The following is a 20,418-nucleotide window of genomic DNA, read 5'->3' as shown; positions in this document are numbered from 1 at the left end:
CTGACTCTTTGCGACCCCATGGACTGCAGCCCACCAGGCTCTTCAAGTCCATGGAATTCTCCAGGCAAGAATACCAGCATGGGTTGCCATTTCTTCCTCCAAGGGATCATCCCCACCCAAGAATCAAACCCCAGATCTCCTGCATTGCAGGTGGATTCTTTACCATGTGATTTTTACCATTTTTTTGCCATATGATTCGTCATCATCTTTACCATTCTTCCCCACCAGAGAAGCCCATTAAAAAAATAAAGGTGGAAATAAATGTCAGGAAGATGCCAAAATAGTTTAGGATAAAAATCCAAAAACAACACCTTTAAACTCAAGAAATAGTATCAATACTATTTCTCAATTTCAAAGACATGTTTTGACACATACCATAACCTACCTCTAATGTAAATATTAGTAATTACTTCATTAATCAAATTAAAACAATTTTATGTTGTATAATCATGTCTTTCAATAAAGAACAATATTTCATTCACTGGATTGACACCACATGTATTAAAATGTATTACAATGTATTGTATTAGTTTTACCTATTAATTCCAATACAGTCACTCTTCTAAAGATTACACTAATTTTACAAGATCACAGCAAATCAGGATTTATTGCATACTTCGGCAGTTTCTTACCTCTACCAATAAATTTTTCAGCATCTAGTTTAGCAGGAACATGTAGTGTCACTGTTTTGCAGGCATCACAGGCAAATGTTAAGATCTAAAAAAATCAATATTATGCATGAAAAAGAGCCTTTTCATGTGTACACAGTTTGCACACATTTGTATAATTATAAATCTGTTTATAAAATTATCAAAATAAAATACCAAGCATATAATGGGATTAAGAATTCAGAAAAAAAAATTGCATAGAAGAATAAAACCAATAGAGAGCCATGGTTCCCTCCCTCACAAGGCATGTAAACCCAGAGAATTCCTTATCCTCTTGGGCTTTGTTTCCTAGTCTGAAAATGGAGTTAATAATGGAGAAGGAAATGGCAACCCACTCCAGTATTCTTGCCTGGAGAATCCCAGGGACGGAGTAGCCTGGTGGGCTGCCATCTATGGGGTCGCACAGGGTCGGACATGACTGAAGCGACTCAGCAGTGGAAGTAGCAGCAGTAACGACACCCTTTTGTGGGAAAACACTGGAAACTATTAGGAAGGCAGCACAGACATGTAAAAATAACAAAATAAAAACAAATCTAATGAGTCAGCAAATCATTTCAATTATCTGTGAACTGCCTATGAGTTGTGGTACCAAATCAAAAATATCCTAAAGAAAAGCCCAACACTTTTAAAGACAAGCCCTGACTCACTGCCATGCTCCTGCTGCTAAGTCGCTTCAGTCGTGTCCGACTCTGTGCGACCCCATAGATGGCAGCCCACCAGGCTCCCCCATCCCTGGGATTCTCCAGGCAAGAACACTGGAGTGGGTTGCCACTTCCTTCTCCAATGCAGGAAAGTGAAAAGTGAAAGTGAAGTCGCTCAGTTGTGTCCGACCCTTAGCGACCCATGGACTGCAGCCTACCAGGCTCCTCCGTCCATGGGATTTTCCAGGCAAGAGTACTGGATTGGGATGCCATTGCTTCTCCGACTCACTGCAATGGAATGATTTAAAAATTATTTACCTGTGACCCCACACATACAAGCACAAGACTTTGAAATATGAACTTATTTTGAACTTCTCATTAATGAAAATTAAAGTCAGTGTTAAAAATATTTCACTTAAAAAATGTAAATGATTTAGTGATATATGGTGAATGAGTTCCAATACAATACGTATCTGAGCCCACTGAAAATAAATTCGGTTCTCTCTGAAACTATAAACGGATGCTTCTGAAAGATTGAGAGTTTTTTTTTCCTATATTTTTGCAAAGGTTTTTGGCCAAAAGCAAAATAACTAACGAGCATTTACATTGTTATTTACAAATCTATAAACATAAATTAAAATCGTCAAAATTGGAATGAAAATTTTTATCTCCAAAACACATTAAAGACCATTTAATTATCCAATTTAACTTGTGTATGAAGGACTAAGCATGGCAGAGATTACATTTCAATTGGAACTGAGCAATGAACATAACCAAGGGACTGTACTCAAATAAAAATATTGAGAAATAAAAAGATGAGAAGAATTCTCACTGGTTGCCTAGTCTAGAGCAAATAGGAGTAGGACGTGTGAAGAGCCCAGCTCAAGGTGACAGGAAGCACACACCCACTGATTCATTCAACCCATGTTTCTTGGTTGCCGCCTGGGTGCCAGGCAGTGTTCAAAGGCTACCACAGTGAACAAAGAAAACTCCTTGACTTCACTGAGATTATTTTATAATGAAAGACAAAAAGTCAATACACAAATGCACCAAGATCACATAACGCCATGAGTAAGTGTTACAAGAAAAGTAAAACAGGGAGAGAGGGTGATAAAAGAAAAGACCAGAATGAAACAAGAAAGCAAACCAATTCACTAACCAGGGGAGAGCCTTCCAAGTGGAGCAAAAGCCGTGCCAAAGGCCCTGAGAGGCGACTTCACCTGGTGTGTCAAAGGAACACAAAGGAGCCCGCAGCTGTAAACACAGGCTTCCCAGGTGGCTCAGTGGTAAAGAATCTGCCTGCCAAGCAGGAAACGTGGGTTCGATCCCTGGGTTGGGAAGGTCCCCTGGAGAAGGGAATGGCTACCCATTCCAGTATTCTTGGCTGCCAAATCCCATGGGCTGAGAAGGTTGGCAGGCTACAGTCCACGGGATCACAGAGTCAGACCCAACCGAGCAACTCAAACAACAGACAACAGCAGTAAACACAGAGCAGGAAGAGTGACAGGACGACATTGAAAAGACAGTCGTGGGCGTATTAGATAGGGTCTAAAGGACCACAGGGACGAGTACAGTTTTATTCTGAGGTTAAAGAGAAGCAACCGTATGTTTAGAGACTATGGCATCACGTTGTGAGCATTTACATAGACTCATTCAGGTGGCCACGGGAAAACAGACAGAAGAGTGAAAGTGTTAGTCGCTCAGTCGTGTCCAACTCTTTGCAACCCCATGGACTGTAGCCCACCAGGCTTCTCTGTCTATGGAATTCTCCAGGCAAGAATACTGGAGTGGGTTGCCATTTCCTCCTCCAGGGGATCGTTCCCACCCAAGAATCAAAGCTGGATCTCCTGCATTGCAGGCGGATTTTTTGCCATATGATTTTTAGCATTCTTTGCCATGTGATTCTTCACCATCTTTACCAGTAGCCAGGCTGCTCTGTCCATGAAATTCCCCAGGCAAGAATACTGGAGTGAGTAGCCATTCCCTTCTCCAGGGGACCTTCCCAACCCAGGGATCGAATGCACGTCTTCTGCATTGAAGGCAGATTCTTTATTTTCTGAGCCACCAGAGAACATACTATAGAGGACCAGAGTGGAAACAAGGAGACCCACTGGGAGGAATCTAAGAGAGGAGGGGTGGTGACTTGGACTAAGGTAAAAGTGATGGAAAAGGTGAGGATGGCCAAATTAAGACAGCATCTCAGATAACAGTGTCCTGGACATCCACTCATTGATTCATTCAACAAATATTTATTGAATGTCTAATATGTTCCAGACACAAGCAGCAAACAGGGTTCTCATAAAACATTCAAGTCAAGGGTAAGACATTTGCAATTTCAATAAAGGAGGATAAAAGCTATGACAGGGAAGTTCAAGGTGCTTTGGGAGAGCACTGGGAGCCAGCCTCTTCTAAGGGACAGGTGAAGAGGGGAGACATGTTAGTCACGTCCAAGGAAGGCAGAGCTTATATGTTCCCAGCATAGGAACTGCATGTGCCCAAACTCAGAGAGGCCACAGACCTGAAAATGCCATTTGCCATGGCTGATGAATATAGCACAAGAGGGAGAGGAACTGAAAATGGATTCAGAGAAGCAGGTGTGGGAGAGAGTCTGAACAGCCTTCACACAGCACACTCATAGATCTTTTTTTCCTAAAGATAATAAGAAACCAAAGATTTGTTTTAAGCAGATAAATGACATAAGCAAGCTTTCCAGGTAGCTCAGCTGTAAAGAATTTGCCTGCAAAGCAGGACCATGGGAGATGTGGGTCCAATCCCTGGGTTGGGAAGGTCCCCTGGAGGAGGGCAAGGCAACACACTCCAGTATCCTTGCCTGGAGAATCTCATGGACAGAGGAGCCTGGTGGGCTACAGTCCATAGCGTTGCATAGAGTTGGACCAGACTGAAGCAACTTAGCGCGTGCACACACACACACACACACACACACAAATGACATAAGCAACTTTCTACTGGAATAAGGTAACTCTGACCAGTGTGACAAATGAACTCGGGGAACAATTTTCTTTGCCAAGAAGGGCCCTAGGGCGTTCAGTCAAATCCCTAGGCCAAAATTAAAAATAACGGATACATGTTTTTAAACCATCCTAAAACATCTAACAAGGAAGTCCTAGGCAAAAACTGAGGATTAAGATAGAACACAGGAGTAACCAGAAAAAACTTCTAATCTGAAAAGATTAGATTTTGGTTTTTTGGCCTCAAATAGAAGGGAGCAAAATCAAAGCATGGACCTGCCTATGATCTAAGAGAAGAGCCACTCATGTTAATCTGGACTCCCAAATGCAAAACCTTCACTGTAGGTATGAGCTAGAAGTGAACTAGCCTCGCATGGACTTGTGAGCCACACTCATGTTATTCAGATGTTCTAGGAATAGGAAACTCAAGCCACTAAGTAAGTAGACTTAGAATGTGATCAGCACCATGGCTGCTGAAAACCATTTGGCCAAATTCAATAACCATTCTTAAACTTTTTTTTTAAAAAAAGAGCCCCCAATAGGAATTGATAAGTGCTATTTCAATATGAGTTTTATTTTACATTATAATCACATCACCAATAGAAAAGCCCTAACATAGCCTCACTAAACTCAGAAACAAGATGGACTTCCCAAGGGTCATCACCTATAGCTAACATTACATTAAAGTATATTAGATATATGAATGAAAAGAAGAAGGTAAAAGTAAAAATAACTATTTGCATTTGATATGACTATTTATCTGGAAAACCCAAGCAAATTAACCATAAAATAGTAAGAGAATTTTAGTAAGGGTGCAGAAATAACTGCTAAAATACACAAATCATTAGTCTTCATCCACATAAAGCCAGTTAAGCAATATATTGGGAAAAAAGAAATCATTTTCAAAAGTGGTAAAAGAAAAAAAAGTTAGAATACCAAAAAGTAAACTTAAGCTTATGTGAGAAAAATCTGAAAATATTTCTGAAGGACACAAAAGAAGACTTGCACAAAAATAAATATGTATCATTATTTTGAATAGAAAAAAAAATCAACAATGTAAGTATATCAATTTACACAAAGTTAAATTATGAAGGTTATGAACCTAATAAATCCCAACAGTACTTTTTTTCCAGAACTAGACAAGCTAACTTAAAAGATCATAAGGAAACCCAGAGATTGTCATAATGAGCAAAGGAACTTAAGTCAGACAGGAGAAAGAGTGTATGACATCCCTTATACACAGAATCTAAAAAGAAATGATACAAATGAACTGACTCCGAAAACAGAAATAGACTCACAGACTTAAGAGAACAAATTTATGGTTGCATAAACTGGGTGGGAAGGATAGTTAGGGAGTCTGGGATGGACATGTACACACTGCTATATTTAAAATGGATAACCAGACTTCCCTGGTGGTACAGTAGATAAGAATCTGCTGTCAATGAGGGAGATACTGGTTCGATCCCTGATCAGGAAAATTCCACATGCCATGCTGCAATGACCGAAGCCCGGGCCCAGCGACAAGAGAAGCCACTGCAATGAGAAGGCCACTCACGACAACAAAGAGCAGCCCCCTGCTTGCCACAACTAGAGCAAAAGCCCACCATGCACAGCAGGAAGACCCAGTGCAGCCAAAAAAAAAGAATTCAGGCTTAATGGATAACCAAGGATCTACTCAATAGCACAGGGAACTCTGTTCAATATTATGTGATAATATTGAACGATCCCCTGGATGGGAGGGGAGTTTGGGGAAGAATGGATACAGGTATATGTATCACTAAGTCCTTTTACTGTTCTCCTGCAACTATCACAACATTGTCAGTCAGCTACACCCCAACACAAAATAAAAAGGGTTTTAAAAAATGAAGTGATAATTGCTATGTTTTTAAAGAGGTCATAAGGAAAAAATAAACAATTAAAAATAGAAAAATTATGAAAAAGAAAAGCAGTGAAAGGATATTAGCTTTAGCTGACAGTGAAAGGTTTTACGAAGTCTCAGTAATTAAAACAATGCAGCATTTGGTATATCAACAGAAGGAAGTGCATACAAATTGGAAAGGAAGAAACAAAACAGTTTCTATTCACATTTGTTACAACCCATATAGATCATAAGGTTGTAATTTTTTGTTACATTCACCAACCATCTAAGAGCTTCTACTTCTCCACATTCTTGCCTACAGAGCCTGTTCTCAAACTTTTGGACATCTGCCAAATGAGAAATGACATTTCAATGTAGTTTTAAAATTCATCTTTCCCTATTATGAGTGAGGCTGAAATATTTTATGAGACATTTTTATTACTTTATGGTTTTTCATGTTAATGCTGGACTTGATTTATAAGAACTCTTTATCTATTGGTAGATTAGCTTTTTCATAAAGGCTCCAATCACAAGATGAAATTGCATTAAGGAATGACTTGAATTTAACAGTGGAGATCCCTGACGACCTTAGAGAAGCTTCATTAGGTGTTTAGGCAGAAAGTTACTCAGTCATGTCTGATTCTTTGAGACCCCCTGGACTGTAGCCCACCAGGCTCCTCTGTTCATGAGGATTCTCCAGGCAAGAATACTAGAGTGGGTTGCCATGCCCTCCTTCAGGGAAACTTCTCCACCCAGGGATCAACCCCAGGTCTCCTGCATTGCAGGCAGATTCTTTACATCTGAGCCATAGTGGAAGTACATTGAGGTGGACGTGGAGTGCAAATGTGTGAGGTGAGGCAAGACTAGGAAGTTGGGAGCTGGTTCATGGAATGGTGAAGGATGACTTGGGTGCATGGGGAGGAAGAGATTATGTCCCACAAGCCATTTGTATTCAGTAATGCTTCTCTTCTCTACACGTCTATCACACATGAGGCTCACAACCAAAAACCATCTGAGGCTGGCAGGGCTCTGCAGACGTGCACAGGAGCCTCAGAAGAGCTGAAGACACACCAACCCAACCAGCAAAAACGCAGCAGGATGAGGGGTGCGGCCAGAGTCACCCCACTTCTGGCTGACGCAGCTTTGAAGCTAAGAAAGGTCAAAGAAAGACGATTATTCAACTTTAGATTATTCCCTATATCTGCTTTTTCTAAAAAGAGTCTGAGAAGACACACAGAAACTTCTGTTAGTATATCTGTGTTAGTTGCTCAGTTGTGTCCTACTCTTTGCAACCAGGTGGACTGTAGCCTGCCAGTCTCCTCTGCCCATGGAATTCTTCCGGCATGAATACTGGAGTGGGTTGCCATTCCCATCTCCAGGGGATCCTCCCCACCCAGGGATCAAACCTGAGTCTCCTGCATTGGAGGCAGATTCTTTACCATCTGAGCCACCTGGGAATATTTATGGCCTGTGCATTTCATTGCCTGAACCTAATCATGCTTTTTTCCTTCAAGGGCAATGGTTCAGAAAGAAGTGTCCAAAAAAAGGGGGGATGGGGGAGTCGACTTTACTGAGAATCTAATCAAAATCGAGACATTTTATGACAGTTATTTACATATTCCATTCTCGATTTCCTCGACAGTTAACTGTTAATTGCTGTGTACCTGGCCCTTTGTGTTATTAATGTGCCCCAGGAAATGAGTTAAGGTTTGAAGTCCATAAGGAAAGCCATTCTGATGATAGCAACGACTACAATTTCATTCATTAAAAATTTCAGGAATTCCGTGAAACAGGACAGCGGTAGAGTAAAACTGGATATTTCACGCCGCCAGTTCCACCAGTCCCAGAAGGAATTCCCCGACTGTCTGTTCTCCAGTTTCGTCCCCGTGTCCTTCAGGTTTGCCTGGAGCCCTAATGCCTGCGGCTCAGCTTGAAAAGGCCACTACAGGCTTAGCCCCCTTGCTCTTGGTCTCTGTGACTTTTCTTCTTCCAGGGTATCCCGGGAGCTCTATCTGGGGAATCCCTGGTCCCACACTCTCTCAGGGGCTGCTCCCCCGCTCTAGATTCCGTGCCTGCAGCCCCCTCCCCCAAAGAGAGCCCGGGCTTTTTTGCCCGGGGGTGGCGGGGTGAGGGTGGTGGCGTTGTCCTTTCCAAATAAGGCCACCCCTACTTTCTCTCAGAGCTTTGGGGAGGTGGGCTCGTAGATACTGTGTTTCATAAAGTGGAAAAAAAACTGGAGCTGGAGGGCGGGGAGGGGCGGGCGGTGGGAGGAAGAATCCGGATGCCTCCGAGGCGACCATTTCCCCAAAGTTTAAAGGGAGTGAAACCTCACGTACGGACCCATAATAGAAACCTTAACTGAGGACCATTTGGGAGCCGTCTACCATTTTCACGCGCAGAGGGTCCAGACCGCCCGGTCTCCGCGCTTCCCTCCCCTTCACCCACAGCCTAAGATAAATTCCCCAAAAGGCGCCTAGACCTCTCTTTCACCCCAGGATCGGCGGGTTTGGTCGCGTCCGCCCAGCGGCTCGCCTGGTCGGTGACCGGAACCCGGCCCTGAGCCGGCCTGGACTGTCCTCCCCCTCGAGGTGCGCGGGCTGGAGGCGCTCGGAGGCTCGTACCCAGGGGCCACGGATTTGCATGGGCGTTTGCAGCCGCTACCGGAGACACCCTCCTCCTCGTCCCCTACGGGATCGCAGCGCCCAGGTCGCCGTCCTCTGTCCGCCCTCCCCCACCCCAACCGGCTGCACTTTTGCAGCCAGCCCCAGGCGCCAGGAGCCCCCGCCTGGCTCGCCACCCACAGATCTCTCTCTGCTCCTAAAGGTGCCCTCTCTCCCACATCTGTCCGTGCGCCCTCCGGGCCCAGTGTCCAAGGCGGCCACTCACCGCGAGGGTCAGCAGGAGTTGCCGGCAGAGGGCCCCGCTCGGGGAGCCTGGGGCTCGGGCTGGCGCCATGGGAGGACTCCGGGGCAGGTCGCCGGCCGAGGCACCCGGAGGCCGGGGGAGGGAGGGCGCGGCGGGGCGAAGGGCCGCGGCCGGGGCGCAGGAGTGCGAGGCCGAGGACCTGGCGCGCGGAGGAGCTGCTTTTCTTCTCGGTTTTTCTGAAGCTCCAGCCTCTCAGCCCAAAGGCTTTTCCTCTGACAGAGGGTGGGGTTTCCAGGCGCGTCCGAAAGACACCGATCGGCCCCTCCTAGGTATTTTCTTAAGTCTTCATTTCTGGAAGAACTCAACAGGTGGGAACTCCCTTTCGCCGCCACCCTTTTACCTGCGCTAGGTGTTTCTCACCAGCGGACGCCACCTATATGCCCCATCTCCCCCCCACGCCCCGGTGTCCGCCTGGAGGATTAACAGCTGGCCCTGCCCAGCAGAAGCCCTGACTGTACAAAGACTCACTCTCCAAGCGCGCCGGGCCGCGGAAGGGGGCGAGGACCCGTGCGCGCTCCCGGCCCGACTCCGCCCCGCGAGCTGTGGTCAGTTGCAGACCCGCAGAGGCCGCCGGGGAGGGAGGTGGAGAGGTCGCACTTTAGTGTCACGGCTGCCTAAGGCCCACCTAGTAGAGGGTTGGCCCCAGGGGGACTGGGCTTCCCTGGTGGCTCAAACTGTAAAGAATCCGCCTGCAATGCAGGAGACTTGGGTTCGATCCCTGGGTTGGGGAGATCCCCTGGAGGAGGGCATGTATTCTCCAGTATTCTTGCCTGGAGAATCCCCATGGACAGAGGAGCCTGGCTGGCTGCAGTCCTTGGGATCGCAAAGAGTCGGACGCGCCCGAGCGATCAAGCACCCAGGGAGACTGTTTTCCACACTCTCCTGGAGTTAATTTCCTGCGGACAACCAGTATGCACACCCTTCTGGGGTCTTGTTGGGTCTTGTTTGGTCGTTGGTTTCCGGGGAGGGGGTTGTCTTTTTTTTTTTTTTGTAAATAAATGTCATGGCCAGAATAACAACGATACAAGGAAATTAAAATAATTAATTAATTAAAATAAGGGAATCCAGGCATCAGGGGTGAGTTAACTACGGAATCTCTCTGAGATCCTAGACATTGGCTTAATGTGGCCTCATGATTTTCTCCAAGACCCTCCTTTGTCACAGTTAAAGCCAACCACTGACCTTCTTATCACTTATCTCCTAAGTTGGACTCCTGGACGTCTCACTGAGATTTCTTCCTTTCCCACCACCCAAAGAAAAAGAATAGGATAAAATCTATGTTTAGGTTTGAAGTATACTTAAACCAGGTGAATTATAGGAGTGCTTAACCCGGAAGATTAAAATATAAAAGTGGTATTCTTGCAGCTCTTCAGAAAGCAATGACGGGGCATTGTGACTCATTATGCTGTACCTCTTTTCAATTACTGGCTTAAACCAGAGAAGTCTGACCACAAAGGAGAAACCTGTCCCATTTCATTTGGTTTGTCTGCACAGGGGTGTGTGGAGAAACCTGTTTGAAAAGCCAGCCATAACACTCAGATTTCAGCTCTTGAAAATATATGTGGTCCCAATACCATTATACACAGAGCCAAAATTATTATAATGTTGACCATATACTTAAATTCAAGAGTATTGTAAAACAGTACCTGTCTTACATTCTAAGTATTAGTCCCATGCTTTATTTTATTATTGAATGACACATAGTGAGCTGTTCTGTTGTCTCCATATTTATAAAATTATCACTGAAACTGCTTGTAAAATCAGCCTGGGTCATCAGCATGAGACTCTGGTTGACATCCTTCTGTTTCCACATTTTTTAACCCTCATGTTTTTCCAGCAGTGATTTCATTAACACTCCTCGTCCTGTTAATGATGATATCATGCCAGTTTCATGTTCAACAAATGTACTCAGGCTGTTATGGTCTTTGATAATAGAACATTTTCAAATTCTTGCTTACCCTTTAACCTTAAACACCTAAGGGTGACTCATGTTTTTCCACATTCCAGAAAAGGGAAGAGGGTAATTTGAAAAGAATTTGCCTTAGATCCTTATTTTCATCTTTCACACTAGGTAACTGACTAAAGCTATTAAGATGGCAATTTGTTTGTTTCTTCGTGAATTTCTTAAAGAAATGAAATATAAACTCTAAACAAGGGACCAGATTTATTTAATAGTTTTAGATTAGACTATATGGCTTCTGAAATAGTTTCTTTAATAATACAATCTTGAAATAGCAGATATAATTTAAAGAGACATGAAATGTGAGAAGAGGAATTTTTTTTAAGAATGTCTTTGGGCTGTGAACATGATTTTACTGATTTGAAGTGATCTTCCACTGGGCTATAGTAAAGTATGCACCAGACCAACAGTCAGGACCAAGGTCCTTCGTGTTTTGGGCTGCTCATGTAACCTCAGCCCTCAGCACTCTCATTCATTAAGGAAGATAATTAAAATAATACTGGATGCTGTCTATGGCAGCTTCCACGTCTAAAATTAAACTGTTTAGACTCTTTGTGGCTGATTTTTGAGAAAGTTGGCTGGAGATGGGTGTTCCTTTTCAAAGAGAAAGTCAGAACCAGAGTTGTTCTTAAAAAGATGAACAAATAGCAACCCCAGGCCCTTGGGGCACATCTCTGCAACCACGCTTCACAATTCTCTAATTTCAGAAAGTGGTAATTGAATATAAATGGCAAGAGCAACAAAATACCACTTCATCACTGATGTGCACACAGCAGCAGCTTTCTTTGAGCTGCACGAGTCCACTGTTGGAGCCTGGAGAGAAGGGTCCATGTGGACACATGATGTTTAGGGTGCATCTCTCTTGGCATGGGCAATGACACAGGATGGAACCCCAAAGCAAAGGAAACAGACCGAAGGGAGAAATCAAAAACATGACTGAAGGACATTGTCTAGCTATTTACAGGTGAGAGAGGAAAATATCTGATAGCCATGGTAAAAAGAGCACAATTAGACTATTTACTTCTCAGAGTTGTTACAGGATTAAATAAGGTTCATGAAGTCACGCAGAATAAAACCTAGCACATTCTAAGAACTCCGTAAGTGTTGGTTAACATGGGTATCCCTCTTTACCCCACAGCCTCATACATTTACAACCCACCTCATCCCTGTGACAGCTCCCTAGTTCCTACTTTTCCAGTATCTCTCCTCAGGTCCTGGTCGAGGGCTGAAACCCAGTATTAATGCACTCACCGATCCCAGATCCTTCAGCCTCCTTCCTGTTGACAAGACCTTAAAACCTTGTCTGATTCAAAAGGACTAAACAATGCAACCCTAAGATGAGATGCTACAGCTTGTGCTAGTTTCCTACTTACTGAAAATGTGGATCAATCTTTTTTCAACATGTAACAAACATTTATTGAATGTCCACCATGCATTTCCATAGCCCTCTTGTCATGCATTCCTAGTATTGTGATTAACATATTTAATAGAAATTCTGTTTATTTTTCCTATTTGTCCTTTACACTGTGAGCTTCTTAGGGCAAGGACCATCCAAGTCCTTTTATGACAGGAAAAAATGTTTTTTTCTTTCTAATGCCGCATTATCCAATAAATAATTTTTTTTTTTTAATGCTGTCCTTATTTCTTTGAAGTTTTCTTCCAAATTGTACTCAGGAAGAGTGTACTTTTCAATTTTGATTACCTTTCAAAATGTATTTTTAAAATAAATAAGTGAAACAAACAATAAGTAAATTCTTATTATAAACTTGCTTCCCTGGTGGTTCAGAGAGTAAAGAATCCACCTGCAGTGTGGGAGACCTGGGTTTGATCCCTGGGTTAGGAAGATCCCCTGGAGGAGGGCAAGGCAACCCACTCTAGTATTCTTGCCTGGAGAATCCCCACGGACAGAGGGTTAGCGGGCTATAGTCCAGGGGTTTTCAGAGTCGGGCAGGACACAGCAACTAAGCACAGCACAGCAATAAAAAGAAGCCAATGAATGAATTCTCAGGCAGCTGTGGTGAACCTGACCATGTCTGCTCTTACCTTTAACAGATGCCATTGACAAGTGCCACTGTGGAGTGCTATGAACAAATATATCCTTCAGATCAGATCAGATCAGTCGCTCAGTTGTGTCTGACTCTTTGCGACCCCATGAATCGCAGCACACCAGGCCTCCCTGTCCATCACCAACTCCCGGAGTTCACCCCGACTCACGTCCATCAAGTCAGTGATGCCATCCAGCCATCTCATCCTCTGTCGTCCCCTTCTCCTCCTGCCCCCAGTCCCTCCCAGCATCACAGTCTTTTCCAATGAGTCAACTCTTCACATGAGGTGGCCAAAGTACTGGAGTTTCAGCTTTAGCATCATTCCTTCCAAAGAAATCCCAGGGCTGATCTCCTTCAGAATGGACTGGTTGGATCTCCTTGCAGTCCAAGGGACTCTCAAGAGTCTTCTCCAACACCACAGTTCAAAAGCATCAATTCTTCGGTGCTCAGCTTTCTTCACAGTCCAACTCTCACATCCATACATGACCACAGGAAAAACCATAGCCTTGACTAGATGGACCTTTGTTGGCAAAGTAATGTCTCTGCTTTTGAATATGCTATCTGGGTTGGTCATAACTTTCCTTCCAAGGAGTAAGCGTCTTTTAATTTCATGGCTGCAGTCACCATCTGTAGTGATTTTATATCCTTAGAACCACAGAATTTTGAATTATTTACTTTGCTAACTGGCTACTTTGACAAGTTATTATTCAGTATCTACTCTGTCTCCGGCATGCTCCCAGCACTGAGATTGCTGTGGTGCCTAAAACAGAAAGGGCTTGTGCTCCAGGCAAACACCTAAGGGAGCCCTCTTCATCTGCGATTCATCTCATTTTGATGCTTTTGTAAAAGAAAAGGCGAATAAGTTAAGTGCAAAATGATACATAAACAGCATTCTATAAGGATGGAAAATCACCTTGCATAAAAATCATTTGTTGCAATGTTAATCGCTCAATTTGTGCTTCCCTCTCCCTGCACTGTGTCCACAAGTCTGTCATCTATGTCTAGATTTCCACTGCTGCCCTGAAAAATAGATAACCAGTGGGAATTTACTGTATGATGCAGGAGCTCAACCCAGTACTCTGTGACAACCTAGAGGGGTGGGATGGGGTGGAAGGTGGGACAGAGGATGAAGGAGGGGACATATGTATACCTATGGTTGATTCATGTCGATGTGTGGCAGAAACTAACACAACAATATGGTAAAGCAATTATCCTCCAATTAAAAGTAAATTTATTTTTAAATCATTTGATAAATCTGCTCATGAATTGCAAACTGTTACCACCTTCTGAGGGTCTCCCTGGTGGCTCAGTGGTAAAGAATCTGCCTGCCATTGCAGGAGACCCATGTTTGATCCCTGGTTGGGAAGATCCCTTGGAAAAGGAAAGGGCAACCCACTCCAGTATTCTTGCCTGGGAAATCCCCTGGACAAGGAGATCTGGCGGGCTACAGTCCATGGGGTTGCAAAGAGCTGGATACGGCTTAGCGACTAAACAACAACCACCTTCTTCTGAAGTGGACCTAGGGACAGGAAACTCACTATTTCGTGGGATCACTTCACCTAGAACCTATTTGCTCTTGGCTTCTCCTGTTTTCTTCTTTCTCTGCTGGCTGTGTCTATGCATTCTCATTGCCTGCGTTCCTCTGCATGATCTGATCTCTAAATACTGCACACAAACACATCTTTTCATATCTTTGGACTCAGGAGGCTCCTACCATCGCTGGGTGCTTTGTATCTGCTCCTCCCTCCTCCTGGAACTCTCTTCTGTCTCTCTCCTTTCTCTCCTCCAACTCATCCTATAAATAGCAACTCTTATTTCCTTCCCCACAAGGTCAAACCCTCTCTGATAGGGTCAAATCTTTCTTACCAAACAGCTGCCTCTTCTTTAGAACACCTGTCACAATTACAATGTTAAATTTTAGTCATTCTTTGATTAATATTTGCAGGAGACACCAAAAATGTGGGTTCCATCCCAGGGTTGGGAAGATTCCCTGGAGAAGAAAATGGCAACGCACTCCAGTATTCTTGCCTGGGAAGTCCCATGAACAGAGGAGCGTGGTGGGCTACAGTCCTTGTTGCAAAGAGTTGGACACAACTGAGTGACTGAGCATGCACACACATTCACCAAAGACTACGTTTTCATGACTGCAGTTGACTTTTTTTGATTCTGCCCATCTCACCAGCATTGATCATCATGAGTCCTGGCACATAATAGATGCCTAGTAAATATTTATTGAATGCGTGAGTAAATGAATAAATGAATGAATGATTCCTGACAGGCTCTTTGTTTTCCTAATTTTAATGCTTATTGGCCTATTAAAATAAATCTTGTCTTGAGTCAAATTCAGCAGGGTGGGCATTCCTAATCTGATCTCAAACATGATGGACCCATATTGGTATATTTGTCAAAATATAAGCTGGGCCAACCAAGAATTTCCAGCATGGTTTTTGCACAAAAAACAGACAAATAGGCTAATGAGCTTTAAACTAAAATTCAGAAAGACACCAGTGCAGAAACAGGAACTTATATATGATGAAAGTATGGACAGTACACACCACCGGAAAAGAAAAGAAAATTATTTAGTGGTCGTGTTAGGAAAACTGATTCATTATTAGAGAAAAACAAAACTGATTCTCTACTTCACCTCAGTTAGAGATAAACCCATACCCAAGTTCAGGAGTTTCTCTGTAAGGTCATGCGCAGTATCCTACGTAGGCTCTAGAACTGCCCAGCAGTCTCAGTCTTTATCTAATCCTTTCACTTCCTCACTCTCCTCGGCAGTATTTTTGCTCTTCCTTACTTCTGCTCAAGCTTCCCAAACACCCTCCTTTACCCTCGGTTTCTGTTACTGACTTAGCTTTCTATTTCACAGAGAAAACAGAAATTATTCAGGAAAACTATCAAGCTTCCCCACACTGACCCAGCTGTCTGCATCTGTGCCGTATACATGGCCTTTTCTTCTATACGTGGAGGAACTGTCTCTGCTCATGGCTAGGGTCACCTTTTCCATTTGGGCATCCATTCCAGTCTCCTCCCACCTACTCAAGAACATTGCTCTAGCAATTTTTCTCCTTCTTTCCTATGCCTTCAGTTTATTCCATCTCTATCTCCCCTGGGCTTCCCAGGTGGCACTAGTGGTGAAAGAACCCTCCTGCAATGCAGGAGACCCAAGACATGTGGGTTCGATCCCTGGGTCAGGAAGATCCCCTGGAGAAAGGCATGGCAACCCACTCCAGGATTCTTGCCTGGAGAATCCCATGGACAGAGAAGCCTGGTGGGCTATAGTCCATAGGATCACAAAGAATCAGACATGACTGAAGCGACTTAGCACAGACTATGTCCCACAAGTGTATGTATATACACAAAATGAACTTCTAGTTACAACACTGATTTGTAATAACAAGCATAGAAATTTAATTGTCATAAAGACAATTCTATGTAACTCCCTCCAAAGAAACTGATAGGAGGGATTAACTTACTAAACTGAGGTTAAATGTTTTTCATCTGATCAGTTTTGGGAAAGCCAGCTTAAAAATGTGGAGAGATACACAGGTAGATATATACATAGAGCTACATATATATATAGATAGATATTTGGGATGTAGAGAAATAGGGAAAGCTGGTCAACAGGTGCAAGCCTTCAATACAAGATGAATAAGCTGTGTGGATGTAATGTACAGTGTGATGACTATAGTTAATAAATTACGATTGTTGTTCAGTCGCTCAGTCGCGTCCGACTCTGTGATACACGCAAACAAAAAAATTAAAGTATGTGAGTTGATGAATGTGTTTGCTGCTGCTGCTGCTGCTATGTTGCTTCAATCGTGTCCGAGTCTATGCAACCCCATAGATAGCAGCCCACCAGGCTCCCCCATCCCTGGGATTCTCCAGGCAAGAACACCGGAGTGGGTTGCCATTTCCTTCTCCAGTGCGTTAAAGTGAAAAGTGAAAGGGAAGTCGCTCAGTCATGTCCGACTCTTAGTGACCCCATGGGCTACAGCCTTCCAGGCTCCTCCGTCTGTGAGATTTTCCAGGCAAGGGTACTGGAGTTGATTCCAATAATCATGTCATAAAGTATACAGATATGAAATCATCACATTGTACACTTTAAGCATATCAATTTGGTCAATTGTACCTCAATAAAACTGAAAACAAAACAATTCCTATCATTCTCCAAACATTTACCTGGCCAGCTACCATGTTAGTATCTTTAGCCTACCCCCGCTCGGAGTTCAGTCCCGGCAGAGTGGGTTTTCTAGGAGACATAGTCACTAATCTAAAATTTCTTTTTAATTTTGAAAAGCTGTTCACGTATTTCAAATCTTTGCTATTTGCTAGGGCTCAGGGCAGGCCATCTCAAAACATGCCTCCATGGCATAGTGATTATTCTGAGTTAAAGTTATTTAAGAAATGTGCAATACAGGAAGGACACTCTGGCCCTCCTCTCTGTCTCCCTGAAAGTGGGAAATAAATCTCTCCATGCCTTCCTGAATCTGGAGGTGAAAGGTCATCCTTATCACGGAGACAAGGAATTTGGGCTGAGAAACCTGTATAAACAAACCTTTTAATTCTTAATTGACTACCCCAAGCCCAAACTCTATTTAGATTCTTTACCAATTAAGCACCAAAACCTAAGCTGCTTTGTCCTGTCAATTCGTCACAGATTTCTTGTTTCTTTGTCTAAAAAGTATAAAAGTTGCCTGCTTTTGCCACTCTTCAGATTCATTTCTATGACACTTCTGTGCTTGCAAATTAAAATATGTTTATTTTTCTCCCATTAATCTGTTACCTGTAGATTTTAGTCTGGGCACAAGAACTCAAGAGGGTAGAGGGGAAATTTCCTCCTTTCTGACACTAACGAGCCTTTTCAGGGGTATTCTCAATACACAGCAATCGCCTTTAAATTGTTTTCTTGCAGACTTTCCTGGTGGTCTAGTGGTTAAGAATCTGCCTTGCAGTGCAGAATTCGATTCCTGGTTGTAGAACTAAGATCCGACGTGATGAGGAGCAACTGAGCCCTTGCTCCACAACTGGAGAGTCCTCGGGCCACAAGGAAAGATCCCATATGAAGCAACAAAGATCCCATATGAAGCAACGGAGCTCCCATGAGCAGGAACCAAGGTTTGACAGCCAAATAAATACATTTAAAAAAAAATATTTTCTTCCCGTGGCGTGACCTTCTGAGCGCCCGTTATACAGTTTGCTGCTGGTTCCTGAAAATTTAAATGTGCTTTTTTTCTACTTTTTCCTTTCTCAGCCTCAGCAATGACAATCATCACAACATAAATAAAATGAACCCCCTCCTCACTCTCTGAAGTCTTTTTTTTTTCCATCTCTTTTCTTTCATTTTTTGATAAAAGATTTATCCAGATATAACCCACATCCTTTCTCACATCGATTTTATTTCACCCAATAGTAATCCTCACTGACATGCCACTGACAACTTGATTTTCATAACAAAACCCTCTAGCTTAGAGTGGGGTGAGGAGTAGGGGCGGGGGTTGGGGTCAGAGAATGAAAGAGGTATAAGGGAACGCCTAGTCAGTCCTCACCCAGCAGAGGAAGGAAAAGATGCTTTGAATATACATGCAGGAAAAAGTATTTATTCCATTTATTAACTAGATAGAAAACTAATATTAATAAAAAGTGCTCCCTGCCCTAAGTGAGCATCCAGTGTTTGGGGAAGGATTACATGGTATTAAGTAATAAAGAATGGCTGGTGGGGGTGCAGAGCATCAGGTCTGTTCATTGAACAGGAAGTAACTTCTTGTTCAGTTCAGTTGCTCAGTCGTGTCCGACTCTTTGCGACCCCATGAATCGCAGCACACCAGGCCTCCCTGTCCATCACCAACTCCTGGAGTTCACTCAGACTCACGTCCATCGAGTCAGTGATGCCATCCAGCCATCTCATCCTCTGTTGTCCCCTTCTCCTCCTGCCCCCAATCCCTCCCAGCATCAGAGTCTTTTCCAATGAGTCAACTCTTCGCATGAGGTGGCCAAAGTACTGGAATTTCAGCCTTAGATCATTCCTTCCAAAGAAATCCCAGGGCTGATCTCCTTCAGTGAAAGAGGAGGGTGAAAAAGTTGGCTGAAAGCTCAACATTCAGAAAATGAAGATCATGGCATCTGGTCCCATCACTTCATGGGAAATAGATGGGGAAACAGGGGCAACAGTGTCAGACTTTATTTTTGGGGGCTCCAAAATCACTGCAGATGGTGACTGCAGCCATGAAATTAAAAGACACTTACTCCTTGGAAGAAAATTTATGACCAACCTAGATAGCATATTCAAAACAGAGACATTACTTTGCCAACAAAGGTCCATCTAGTCAAGGCTAGATTTTTCCAGTGGTCATGTATGGATGTGAGAGTTGGACTGTGAAGAAAGCTGAGCGCTGAAGAATTGATGCTTTTGAACTGTTGGAGAAGACTCTTGAGAGTCCCTTGGACTGCAAGGAGATCCAACCAGTCTCCTGTAAATACCTCAAGTTCAGAATATTCCAAACAGCAGCCACTATCTCTCCACAACAAAACAGCTTTGGTTCTCTCCTTGTGGTTAATGGTTTCATGATCCTCCCACTTACTCAAGAAAGTAACTAAGGCCTCATCCTCACACCCTCACACACTGTCAGTCTCCAGATTCATTGCTGTGTTTAACCCCTCATCTCTTCTCTGGACCATCTTCACTGGTCCTCCAGCTCTTCAACCCCACTGCCCATCCCACCTCCCCACCCCCAAGTGGTTTTCAAACTGTGGTTTTTGGAGCTCAAGTAGACCTTGGTTTTTGCTTGTTTCATTTTGGGTCACTTGCTTTTGACTTTGCTTGGTTTTGGAATCCTTACTTTCTTTCCACATAGAATGTCTTCTACCACTTTATTCAGGGAGCTTTCTCTACTTGCCCATGGAGGGGAAGCACTGTGAGTTTTCTGTGTGCTCACTAGCTTTCATAGTGTGCCTCTGTAATTTGTTATCTGGCCAAAGTGTTGTAATTATTCAATTTATTAATCTGCCTCCTTTGGATGCATTCATGTGCTATTCTTTTTATGCCCTGCTAATTGCAAAATTCTGGGTTTGATATTTGTTTGGACAAAGAGGCAATGGTGTTGTTACTAACAAAGTTAAGGATGGCAGGAAAGTGTTAGTGCATGTAGGAGTTAAATCACCTGCTTTTGAAAGTATTGAATTTGAGATTTCTGGGAGCCGTCAGATCAGAAAAAGCAGTGAAGTGAAGTGAAAGTCACTCAGTTGTGTCCGACTCTGCTACCTCATGGAATGTAGCCCGCCAGGCTCCTTTGTCCATAGAATTCTCCAGGCAAGAATACTGGAGTGGGTAGCCATTCCCTTCTTTAGGG

At 43.5% G+C, this 20,418-nt stretch overlaps 1 protein-coding gene across 3 annotated transcripts in view; it reads right to left on the bottom strand.

Moving 5' to 3' along the window:
• Positions 1 to 9,572, bottom strand: part of LOC113882757 (desmocollin-2) — a 38,545-nt gene extending 28,973 nt beyond the window's left edge. Inside the window, exons 1-2 of one of the 3 annotated variants that reach the window (XM_027525857.1) lie at positions 9,023 to 9,572; positions 633 to 717 (exon numbers count right to left, since the gene is read on the bottom strand). In XM_027525857.1, coding sequence (XP_027381658.1) covers positions 633 to 717; positions 9,023 to 9,091 — 154 coding nt within the window. In that variant the 5' untranslated portion in view covers positions 9,092 to 9,572. The remainder of the gene's footprint in view (positions 1 to 632; positions 718 to 9,022) is intronic. The other 2 variants (XM_027525859.1, XM_027525858.1) reach the window with 2 other exon arrangements.
• Positions 9,573 to 20,418: the final 10,846 nt, after the last annotated feature.

Source organism: Bos indicus x Bos taurus, chromosome 24 (genome assembly GCF_003369695.1).
Source record: "Bos indicus x Bos taurus breed Angus x Brahman F1 hybrid chromosome 24, Bos_hybrid_MaternalHap_v2.0, whole genome shotgun sequence".
Classification (NCBI taxonomy): domain Eukaryota; kingdom Metazoa; phylum Chordata; class Mammalia; order Artiodactyla; family Bovidae; genus Bos; species Bos indicus x Bos taurus.
Note: the sequence above shows the minus strand (reverse complement) of the source record. Positions and strands in the feature narration are given on the sequence as shown.